Source organism: Melanerpes formicivorus, unplaced genomic scaffold (assembly GCF_026170545.1).
Source record: "Melanerpes formicivorus ecotype bairdi unplaced genomic scaffold, bMelFor1.0.p_v2 SCAF_108, whole genome shotgun sequence".
NCBI classification, from domain to species: domain Eukaryota; kingdom Metazoa; phylum Chordata; class Aves; order Piciformes; family Picidae; genus Melanerpes; species Melanerpes formicivorus.
In genome coordinates this window covers 129,467-141,561 of record NW_027142460.1, presented here as the reverse complement: position 1 = coordinate 141,561, position 12,095 = coordinate 129,467, and the positions used below count along the sequence as shown (strand labels likewise).

The 12,095-nt window shown below is 56.2% G+C and overlaps 1 protein-coding gene across 1 annotated transcript in view; it reads right to left on the bottom strand.

Moving 5' to 3' along the window:
• Positions 1-314: 314 nt before the first annotated feature.
• Positions 315-12,095, bottom strand: part of TTC17 (tetratricopeptide repeat domain 17) — a 98,998-nt gene continuing 87,217 nt past the window's right edge. The window contains exons 23-25 of the mRNA XM_068166842.1: positions 10,613-10,732; positions 4,776-4,919; positions 315-606 (exon numbers count right to left, since the gene is read on the bottom strand). Coding sequence (XP_068022943.1) covers positions 475-606; positions 4,776-4,919; positions 10,613-10,732 — 396 coding nt within the window. The 3' untranslated portion in view covers positions 315-474. The remainder of the gene's footprint in view (positions 607-4,775; positions 4,920-10,612; positions 10,733-12,095) is intronic.

Below are 12,095 nucleotides of genomic sequence, written 5' to 3'. Positions count from 1 at the left end.
GAGCTGCTGCCCTCCTCTCACTGCTGACTGGGGATGGGAAGTGTGCTTTACATTTCCACTGATCCAGGATGGTAAGACACAAAGCGAGGTCCTTTGAGGATGCCGACGCCAACCTGAGCATTAAGGAGAAACTAACAGTGGCTGGGGCCTGGTACAGGTGGCCATGGACTGATGGAAGCTTCTTGGTTTGCTATTTACATGGATGTTTCCAAATGCTCTGTGAAAGAAGGTTTTGTTGTTGTTGTTGTTTCCAGAGATGCTCTTACATTAGAGGGGGAAAAACCACAAACCCAACCCAACCAACCAGCAGAACCTTTGATCCAAGTCCCATCTCCCTTTTTATTTCTTTGTTTGGGCTTTTATTACAGCCTGGTTAAAAACTGTTGCCCACTCCTCACACTTCTCTTTGTGGAGACTTAAAAGGCAGAGCAGAAGGATGGTGGTGTTCAAAAAGCAGAGGGGAGCTGCTGGTCTCTACGGAGAGCGTCGCTCCTTCTTCAGGAGCAGGTGACACTGGATGGTGCGGATTCGGTTCTTGGCTGGGGCAAACTCGGGCTGAAGTTTGAGTGTGGACTCATACCACTTCATGGCCTTCTCAAACTCCTCCTGCAAAGAGAGAAAGGAAAAGGAAAGCAGGGCAGCAAGGGGCGAGCAGGGCAGCAAGGGGCGAGCAGGGCAGCAAGGGGCGAGCAGGGCAGCAAGGGGCGAGCAGGGCAGAAAGGCGAGCAGGGCAGCAAGGGGCGAGCAGGGCAGGGAGGAGGCGAGCAGGGCAGAGGGGAGGCGAGCAGGGCAGAAAGGCGAGCAGGGCAGAGGGGAGGCGAGCAGGGCAGCGAGGAGGCGAGCAGGGCAGAGGGGAGGCGAGCAGGGCAGCGAGGAGGCGAGCAGGGCAGAGGGGAGGCGAGCAGGGCAGAAAGGGGCGAGCAGGGCAGCGAGGAGGCGAGCAGGGCAGAGAGGCGAGCAGGGCAGAGGGGAGGCGAGCAGGGCAGCGAGGAGGCGAGCAGGGCAGGGAGGAGGCGAGCAGGGCAGCGAGGAGGCGAGCAGGGCAGAGAGGCGAGCAGGGCAGAGAGGCGAGCAGGGCAGAGGGGAGGCGAGCAGGGCAGCAAGGGGCGAGCAGGGCAGAGAGGAGGCGAGCAGGGCAGAGAGGAGGTGAGCAGGGCAGCAAGGGGCGAGCAGGGCAGCAAGGGGCGAGCAGGGCAGCAAGGGGCGAGCAGGGCAGCGGGGAGGCGAGCAGGGCAGGGAGGAGGCGAGCAGGGCAGGGAGGAGGCGAGCAGGGCAGAGGGGAGGCGAGCAGGGCAGCAAGGGGCGAGCAGGGCAGCAAGGGGCGAGCAGGGCAGCAAGGGGCGAGCAGGGCAGAGGGGAGGCGAGCAGGGCAGCAAGGGGCGAGCAGGGCAGGGAGGAGGCGAGCAGGGCAGCGGGGAGGCGAGCAGGGCAGAGGGGAGGCGAGCAGGGCAGAGGGGAGGCGAGCAGGGCAGCAAGGGGCGAGCAGGGCAGAGGGGAGGCGAGCAGGGCAGAGAGGAGGCGAGCAGGGCAGAGAGGAGGCGAGCAGGGCAGGGAGGAGGCGAGCAGGGCAGAAAGGAGGCGAGCAGGGCAGAGAGGAGGCGAGCAGGGCAGAGAGGAGGCGAGCAGGGCAGGGAGGAGGCGAGCAGGGCAGGGAGGAGGCGAGCAGGGCAGAAAGGAGGCGAGCAGGGCAGAGAGGAGGCGAGCAGGGCAGAGAGGAGGCGAGCAGGGCAGAGGGGAGGCGAGCAGGGCAGCAAGGGGCGAGCAGGGCAGGGAGGAGGCGAGCAGGGCAGCGGGGAGGCGAGCAGGGCAGAGGGGAGGCGAGCAGGGCAGAGGGGAGGCGAGCAGGGCAGCAAGGGGCGAGCAGGGCAGAGGGGAGGCGAGCAGGGCAGAGAGGAGGCGAGCAGGGCAGGGAGGAGGCGAGCAGGGCAGAAAGGAGGCGAGCAGGGCAGAAAGGAGGCGAGCAGGGCAGAGAGGAGGCGAGCAGGGCAGAGAGGAGGCGAGCAGGGCAGAGGGGAGGCGAGCAGGGCAGCGAGGAGGCGAGCAGGGCAGGGAGGAGGCGAGCAGGGCAGAAAGGAGGCGAGCAGGGCAGAGAGGAGGCGAGCAGGGCAGAGAGGAGGCGAGCAGGGCAGGGAGGAGGCGAGCAGGGCAGCGAGGAGGCGAGCAGGGCAGGGAGGAGGCGAGCAGGGCAGAGAGGAGGCGAGCAGGGCAGGGAGGAGGCGAGCAGGGCAGAGAGGAGGCGAGCAGGGCAGGGAGGAGGCGAGCAGGGCAGGGAGGAGGCGAGCAGGGCAGGGAGGAGGCGAGCAGGGCAGAGAGGAGGCGAGCAGGGCAGGGAGGAGGCGAGCAGGGCAGAGAGGAGGCGAGCAGGGCAGCGAGGAGGCGAGCAGGGCAGCAAGGGGCGAGCAGGGCAGGGAGGAGGCGAGCAGGGCAGTGAGGAGGCGAGCAGGGCAGAGAGGAGGTGAGCAGGGCAGAGGGGAGGCGAGCAGGGCAGCAAGGGGCGAGCAGGGCAGGGAGGAGGCGAGCAGGGCAGAAAGGAGGTGAGCAGGGCAGCGAGGAGGCGAGCAGGGCAGCAAGGGGCGAGCAGGGCAGGGAGGAGGCGAGCAGGGCAGCAAGGAGGCGAGCAGGGCAGAGAGGAGGCGAGCAGGGCAGCAAGGGGCGAGCAGGGTAGAGGGGAGGTGAGCAGGGCAGAGGGGAGGAAGAAAAGAAAGAAATGAGAACAAAAGAGAATGAAAGAGAAGGATTGGAAGGAGTCAAAAGTGTGAAAGATGTCATTGAAGAAGTGTGGCATGAACATGAGGAACCAAATCAACCTTTGTGCTTCAGGAGCATTGTTCTTAGATTAATTGAATGGTTTGGGTTGGAAGGGCCTTGAAAGATCATCCAGTTCCAACCCCTCTGCCACAGGCATGGACACCTTCCACTAGCCCACGTTGCTCAAGGCCTCATCCAACCTGGCCCTGAACACCTCCAGAGGTTGGGGATCCACCACCTCCCTGGACAGCCTACTCCAGGGTCTCCCCATCCTCACGCTAAAGAATTTCTTCCTAATCTCCAGTCTAAATCTGCCCTTTTCCAGCTCAAAGCTATGGCCCTCATGCAGTGCTTGTCAAAAGTCCCTTCCCAGCTTTCTTGTAGGCTTCCTTCAGGCACTGGAAGGATGCTGTAAAGTCTCCTCTCCCTCCAACAGCTGATACTTTCTTGGTGTAATTGACCCAATTCTGCAGATTCAGAGAATGGTTTGGACTCAAGGACCTGAAAGGCCTTTTCCAACCTAAACACTTCTGTGCTGGCATCTCCTCGAGAGCAGATCAGGGCAGCAGCAGTGCTGGTGTCCCAACAGCCAGCCCCATGTCCCTTGTCAGAGCCAGGGTGTCTTGTGCTTGCAGAAATTCAGAGTGTTTCTCATCAGCCACTTCCCTCCAAACGTTTCAGAGTCATTGTGACCAGAGGAACAAACTTCTGGGCACTGTTTGCTGTAGGCAAATCTCTTTATAAACAAACAAAAGCACAAAGCCATCGAATCAGAGAATGGGCTGGGCTGGAAGGGACCTTAAAGCTCATCCAGTTCCAAGCTCCCTGCCACGGGCAGGGACACCTCCCACCAGCCCAGGCTGCTCAAGGCCTCATCCAGCCTGGCCTTGAACAGCTCCAGGGAGGGGGCAGCCACCACCTCCCTGGGCAGCCTGTGCCAGTGTCTCACTCCTCTCAGTCTGAAGAATTTATTCCTAATATTTCTATTGCATGGGAGGAAGCTGAACTGCTGCTGCACATTGTTAGGGCTATGAGCATGGTGAAGGGACTGGAGCACTGCTGAGAGCCCTGGGGCTTTTTAATCTGGAGAAGAGAAGACTGAGAGGGGATCTGATCAATGTCTATCAATAGCTGAGGGCTGAGGGTCAGGAGGGAGGGGACAGGGACAGGCTCTGCTCAGCTGCACCTTGAGACAGGACAAGGGGCAATGGATATAAACTGCAGCACAGGAGGTTCCAGCTCAACATGAGGAGGAACTTCTTCCCTGTGAGGCTCCCAGAGGCCTGGAGCAGGCTGCCCAGAGAGGTTGTGGAGTCTCCTTCTCTGGAGCCTTCCCAGCCCTGTCTGGATGTGTTCCTGTGTGACCTGTGCTGGATTCTCTGCTTCTGCTCTGGCAGGGGCTTGGACCTGAAGATCTCTGGAGGTCCCTTCCAACCCCTAACATCCTGTGAGCCTGTGGCAGCTTTCCAGCCACTCTGCCCCAAGCCTGTAGCATTTCATGGGGTGGTGGTGTCCCAGATGCCAGACCCTGCCCTTGGCCTTCTTCAATCTCATACATTGATGTCACTGAGCCAGCCTTTCCAGGTCCCTTTGTGGGGGCCTGCAAGAAGGCTGCAGAGGGACTGTGTGCACAGGCCTGCAGTGATAAGATGAGGGAGAATGGTTTGAAATGAGAGCAGAGCAGATTCAGATTCCTGTGTGCCCTGTGCTGAAGTCTCTGCTCCTGCTCTGGTGGGGGGGTGGACTTGAAGATCTCCAGAGGTCCCTTCCAGCCCCTAACACTCTGTGTGAATAAAGAGTTTTGCCCCTCAAAAAAAACCCCAAAGAAACCCAAACCCCAAACAAACCACAGCCTAAGTATTGCTGCTCCTACCCCAATTCCTAGACTGCTGCTGCTGCTCCAAAACTTTTGTGAGCAGAAGATTTTGATCCACAGACACAGAAGAACAAGGAAGGAAAAGCAGAGAAAGAAAGGCCAGAGCAGATGGAGGCAAAGGCAGAGAGAGCTGAGTGCCAGCTGCACTCACCATCGCCACGTAGACGTTGGCCAGGGTGAAGTGGTTGACCACGAAGTGGGGAGCAATTTCCACTGCCATGGTAGCCACGATGATGGCATCGTTCCAGAGCTTGGCATTGTGGAAGATGTTGGCTAGGCTTATTAGTGGCACATCCTGCAAGAGAAAAGCAAAACATCAACAAGGACTTTCTTTCAGAATACCAAGTTAACCAGGTTGGAAAAGACCTTTGAGATCAGCCAGTCCAACCCATCACCCAGCACCATCTGATCAACTCCACCATGGCACCAAGTGCCTCAGCCAGGCTCCTCCTGAACACCTCCAGGGATGGGGACTCCATCACCTCCCTGGGCAGCCCATCCCAATGGCCAATCTCTCTGTCTGGGAATGATTTCTTCCTCACCTCCAGCCTAAACCTCCCCTGGCACAGCTTGAGACTGTGTCCTCTTGTTCTGGTGCTGGGTGCCTGGGAGAAGAGACCAACCGCCCCCGAAGCTACTCAGATACAGTGAAACTGCATTCAGCTCTGCAGCCCTCAGCACAGGACTGACATGGACCTGATGGAGAGGGCCCAGAGGAAGCCATGAAAATGATCAGGGGTTGGAGCAGCTCTGCTATTTCCTCCAGTCCTGGCTCCCTGGAGAAGTCCCAGAGGACTGGAAACTGGCCAGTGTGGTCCCCATCCACAAGAAGGGTCGGGTGGAGGAACTTGGTGCCATGGTTTAGTCATGAGGTCTGTGGTGACAGGTTGGACTCCATGATCCTTGAGGTCTCTTCCAACCTTGGTGATACTGTGAGACTGTGATACTGTGACAGGCTGAGGGAGCTAGGGGTGTTCAGCCTGGAGAAGAGAAGGCTCTGGGGGAGGCCTAAGAGCAGCCTGCCAGGACCTGAAAGGGGACTGTTTGCAAAGGCCTGCAGGGACAGGAGCAGGGGCAATGGCTTCAAACTAGAGCAGAGCAGATTGGGATTGGATGTGAGGAAGAAGTGCTTTACCACGAGGGTGGTGGAACACTGGAAGAGTTTGCTCAGGGAGGTGGTTGAGGCTCCTTCCCTGGAGATATTCAGTGTGAGGCTTGACAAGGCCCTGGGCAGCCTGATCTAGTTGGGGATGCCCCTGCTGACTGCAGAGGGGTTGGACTGGATGACCTTTGGAGGCCCCTTCCAACCCAGACCATTCTGTGATTCAGTCAGCAGGATTGCTTCACCAGCAGGCCACCCTCACCTGGTCACTGCCCACTCTTGCTGCTCATTTGACCAACCTCCTTCAGCTCTTGCACCAAGGGGGAAGGGATATGAAGAAAAGGGACAGCAGGCAAGTGACAAAAGGGCCTAACCAGTTGTGCAGCTGGGTTTTACCCCAGAATTCCTGCCTGATAGCTGGAAGACAGCTACAATGCTTCTCAGCAAGTCACTGATGGTGTGGTTTTTATTTCCTAGATATCCAGACTCTTACCTCGTCCAGCTGACAAACTGTTAAGCCTTGACAGCCATAACAAGGCTCTCTGGGAGCTGGGCTTCATGCCTTCAAAGTACAAACTGCTGCTTAGCAGCAAGCCTTAGGTGCCCTCAACAGGAGACTGAGACATTGTGGATGGTTTTGATCCCTGCCTCCTTGACCTCTGCGAGGTAAGGAGTAGCTCTGGTGGGCAAGAGTTTGCAAAGCAGATGCTGTGGAAGTCAAAAATCACAGAAGAAGCCCAGAGGAAAATGAATTTACATGAAAACAAAAGGCAAGAGAAAGTAGAGGGAGGATGTGAGGCCAAAGAGGGAGGATAAGCCCAAACAGTGCTGACTCTCACCAAGCTCAAGTTGCAGCCCTGCAAACAAAGCCCACAGGTTTCTCTGGGGGCAGCTTCAGTATGCAGGGCAAAAACAAGGTACAGACTTCCACAGCCATAGAGCCATAGAACTGTTAGGGTTCAAAGGGACCTCAAGGATCATCTAGCTCCAAAACCCTAACCAGTCAACCACTTCCAAGCAACACCACCTCACACTTCTAGGAAACTGCACACCATAACCTTGCCAAAATGGTAAGGGCCAATCCCTCCTCTGAGCCTGGAAGTCACAGAGCAAGGGCACCATTCCTGAGCAGCCATTTGGAGTCACACAGAGAGAGAGGAAAAGCAGCAAAAGGTTCCTGCGTTAGATCTTGGTTCCAACCTGGTTTTGAAGGCTCAGGGATAGAGGATGAGCATTTCTGAGTTGAGGCATTGCTTCTGTCCATGGGAAACCCTCCTCACAATACCCTGGGAGCATAAACTACTTTGTCTCTTGGAACTGCGCCTGAGGAGATTTAGGATGGAGATTGGGAAACAATTCCTTGCTGCCAGAGTGGGCAGGGATTGGCACAGGCTGCCTAAAGAGGTGGTGGAGTCCCCATCCCTGGAGGTGTTGAAGAAATGTGTGGCCATGGCACTTGGGAATGTGGCTTAATGGCTGTGGTGGTGCTGGGTTGATGGTTGGACTGGATGACCTTGGAGGTCCTTCCCAACTGAGACAACTTATAATTTCAGTGAAGGATAGGAGAGGGCAGGATAGGGTAGGGTAGGATAGGGTAGAATAGAATAGAATAGAATAGAATAGAATAGAATAGAACAGAACAGAACAGAACAGAACAGAACAGAACAGAACAGAACAGAAGCAGGTGTGGACCAAGAGTCCAAAAAGAGGACACATGTTGCAGCACCAAAGGCTTTGCTGCTCATATCCCAAAGAGAAAGCTGCAATACTGACCGAGGAGCCCCTGTGAGGGGCTGAGGGAAATGGTTCAGTGAACTTCACAGAATGTTAGGGGTTGGAAGGGACCTCCCAAGGTCAAGCAGTCCAAACCCCTGCCAGAGCAGGAGCACCCAGGGCAGGTCATCCAGGAACACAGCCAGGAGGGTTTTGAATGTCCCCAGAGAAGGAGACTCCACAATCTCTCTAGGCAGCCTACTCCAGGGCTTCAGCACCCTCACAGGGACCTCCTGCTCATGTGGAACCTCCTCTGCTCCAGCAGAAGGGTTGGATGTGATGACAGGTTGGACTTGATGAGCTCAAAGGTCTTTTCCAGCCTGGTCTATTCTATTCTGTTCTAATCATAAAAGGTCTTGTCCAACCTTAATGGCTGCATGAATTGCACTTACCAGTTTGCAAGGAGGACCTTGGTGTATTTGGCCATTGCTCAGCAATGAGGCAAGGGGAAGGGTGCAGAGCTGAAGCACTAACCAGAAGATGATGTTTGGGTTGGAAGGGACCAGTTCCAACCCCCCTGCCATGGGCAGGGACACCTTCCACTAGCCCAGGTTGCTCAAGGCCTCAGTCTCACAGTCTCACCAAGGTTGGAAGAGACCTCAAAGATCATCGAGTCCAACCTATCACCACAGACCTCATGACCAGACCATGGCACCAAGTGCCACATCCAATCCCCTCTTGAACACCTCCAGGGATGGGGACTCCACCACCTCCCTGGGCAGCACATTCCAATGACTAATGACTCTCTCTGGGAAGAACTTTCTCCTCACCTCCAGCCTAAACTTCCCCTTGCACAGCTTGAGACTGTGTCCTCTTGTTCTGCTGTTGGTTGCTTGAGAGAAGAGACCAACCCCCACCTGGCTGGGTGAGGGGGGCAGGGAGCAGTGTGGTACCCCTCAAATCCATGAGGAATTAGTTGGGGACCTGCTGAGCCACTTGGACACTCACAAGTCCATGGGACCAGATGGGATCCATCCTAGGGTGCTGAGAGAGCTGGCAGATGAGCTGCCAAGCCACTCTCCATCATTTTCCTCCAGGCCTGGCTCACCAGAGAGGTCCCAGGTGACTGAAACTGGCCAAGGTGGTCCCCATCCACAAGCAGGGTTGGATGGAGGAACCTGGAAACTCCAGGCCTGGCAGCCTGACCTCAGTGCCAGGGAAAGTGATGGAGCAGATTATCCTGGGGGCAATAACTGCACCTGAAGGATGGCCAAGGGCTCAGGCCCAGCCAGCATGGATTTAGGAAGGGCAGCTCCTGACTGACCAACCTGATCTCCTTCCATGCCCAGGGCACTGCCTGGTGGATGTGGGGCAGGCTGTGGATGGAGTCTACCTGGACCCCAGCAAGGCCTTTGCCACCATCCCCCACAGCAAACTGCTGGCCAAGCTGTCAGCCCCTGGCTGGGACAGCAGCACTCTGAGCTGGGTTAGGAACTGGCTGGAGGCTGAGCCCAGAGAGTGGTGGTGAATGGTGCCACAGCCAGCTGGCAGCCAGGCACCAGTGGTGTGCCCCAGGGATCAGTGCTGGGCCCCAGCCTGTTCAATATCTTGATTGATGATGTGGAGGAGGGGATGGAGTCCAGCATCAGTAAATGTGCAGATGACAGCAAGCTGGGGGCAGGAGTTGATCTGCTGGAGGGTAGAGAGGCTCTGCAGAGGGACCTTGCCAGGCTGGGCAGATGGGCAGAGGCCAAGGGCAGGAGATTGAACACATCCAAGTGCCAGGTGCTGCACATTGGCCACAGCAACCCCAGGCAGTGCTACAGGCTGGGGTCAGAGTGGCTGAGAGCAGCCAGGCAGAGAGGGACCTGGGGGTGCTGGTTGACAGCAGCTGAACAGGAGCCAGCAGTGTGCCCAGGGGGCCAAGAAGGCCAAGGGCATCCTGGCCTGCATCAGGAACAGTGTGGCCAGCAGGAGCAGGGAGGTCATTGTGCCCTGTGCTCAGCACTGGTTAGGCCACACCTTGAGTCCTGTGTCCAGTTCTGGGCTCCTCAGGTTAGGAAAGAGGTTGAGCTGCTGGCAGGTGTCCAGAGAAGGGCAAGAAAGCTGGGGAGGGGTCTGGAGCACAGCCCTGTGAGGAGAGGCTGAGGGAGCTGGGGTTGCTTAGCCTGGAGAAGAGGAGGCTCAGGGGAGACCTTCTTGCTGTCTCCGACTCCCTGAAGGGAGGTTGTAGCCAGGTGGGGGTTGGTCCCTTCTCCCAGGCAGCCAGCACCAGAACAAGAGGACACAGTCTCAAGCTGTGCCAGGGGAGGTTTAGGCTGAGGATGAGGAGGAAGTTCTTCACTGAGAGAGTTGTTGGTCATTGGGATGTGCTGCCCAGGGAGGTGGTGGAGTCCCCATCCCTGGAGGTGTTCAAGAGGGGATTGGATGTGGCACTTGGTGCCATGGTTTAGTTAGTCATGAGGTGTTGGGTGACAGGTTGGACTCGATGATCTCTGAGGTCTCTTCCAACCTTATTGATTCTATGATGATTCAACCTGGCCTTGAACAGCTCCAGGGAGGGGGCAGGCTCCAGAGAGTGAATTCCAGAACAGCCAGGAAAATGACTTACTGACAATAAAGTGAGAGTCCCTCCCAGAGGCTGGCAGGTGTCAGGGTATGGATAACCACTGGAACATTGTGCCCTTCCTTTCAAGTCAGCTCCAGAGAATCCCAGAACCTCAGCATGGTGAGGACTGGAAGGGACATCTGGGGATCATCTACTCCAACCCCCTGCTAAAGCAGGGCACCCCCAGCAGCTTGCCCAGGAGCACAATGGCCAGGGGGGGTTGGAATCTCTGCAGAGAAGGACACTCTACAACCTCTCTGGGCAGCCTGCTCCAGGGCTCCAGCACCCCCACACCAAGGAAGTTTCTTCTGCTGAGACAGAACCTCCTGGGTTTCAGTCTGTGCCTAGTGCCATTTGCCCTGTGTCTGGGCACCACTAAAACAAGGAGTCAGGCCCAATCCTCTTGCCCTGTAGATACTGCGAAGCATTGGGATACAAGTTCCACCACAACTAGCTGAGATGTAAGACCTTATGGACCCTTGACACAGAGTGTTTGAGCTGTGCCAGCTGTCCTGTGAGAGGGGCAGCAGGATTTGGGCTGGGCAGTGGGGCCAGCTGTACAGACCTTCATGTGATGGGGTGCATAGTGCAGGGCCTGCCGCAAGCAATCGATCGCCTTCTTGCCTTGGCCTTTCACCCGCCAGTAGAGAGCTGCCATGCTTGACAGGACCCAGGAAGTCTGATTCTGGCAAAAGAAGAACACAAAGAACCCAGTCATGTCCACACCTGCAGTCAACAATCTTCCTGTCTGCCACTGTCAAAGGTATTTAGTAGATTGAGTTAAAACTTAAAGCAAGAGGAAACGGACTGAGGCTGTGAGACGTCACTGCTCTCTGCAGCTACCTGAGAGGTTGGACACAGGTGGGGCTTGGTCTCTTCTCCCTAGTATCAGGTGGTAGAAGGAGAAGAAATGGCCTGAAATTGTGCCAGGGGAGGTTTAGGTTGGAGATTAAGAGCAGTTTCTTTGCTGCAGCAGTGGTCAGGGATTGGCAGAGGCTGCCCAGGGAGGTGGTGGAGTCCCCATCCCTGGAGGTGCTCAAGAACCCTGTGGCCATGGCACTGTGGGGCATGGTTTGGTGGCCATGGTGAGGTTGGGTTGATGGCTGGACTGGATGAGCTTAGGGAGCTTTCCCAGCTTTGTTGATGGTTCTATAATTCACAGCACACCAAGCCCAGCAGGGCAGTAGAAGAGGGGGGAACAAGACCCAGAACGCTCTGGGGGTTTTCCATCACTTTGAGCACTGCTTTTGTTCTCCCAAGCTCCTTTTCCCAGCAGCTTCGTTTGTCCTGTGGTTGACAATGTGAATTTCCAGCCACATTCTAAACACTGGTGGGCTCAGGGTCAGCTGCTAAGCCTTGTTTTTAGAAAGCCAAGAGTATATGAATCCAGTTTCTTCAGGAATAACACAGGAGAACAATGGATTGCCATAGTGATCTTTGGGCTGGAAAAGCTCTCTAAGACCATGGAGTCAAACTATCAACCCAACACCACCACGGCCATGAAACCCCGTTGCAAAGTGCCATGGCCACACAGCTGGCAAATAAAGGACCTTTGGTCTCTGCAAAGCACTAATTCCTAATGCTATTAGTTGTACACAACTGTTAATGAGCATGGCACCATGGCACCAAGCTGCCTGCTCAAGCACAAGTGAAATGGGAGGTGCAGAAACTTGTCCAACTGGGGTTAAGCTGTTTCAAAGCAACAAAAGGTTTTACCTCTAACAACACAAATCATAGCATCACAGAATTAGAATAAACTTTATTAGAATAAACCAAACCAGCTTGGAAGAGACCTTCAAGATCATCGTGTCCAACCCATCAACCAATCCAACCCACCCAAACAGCTAACCCATGGCACCAAGCACCCCAGCAAGTCTCCTCCTGAACACCTCCAGGGATGGGGACTCCACCACCTCCCCAGGCAGCCCATTCCAATGGGCAATCACTCTCTCTGTGTAGAACTTCTTCCTAACATCCAACCTGAACCTCCCCTGGCGCAGCCTGAGACTGTGTCCTCTTGTTCTGGTGCTGGCTGCCTGGGAGAAGAG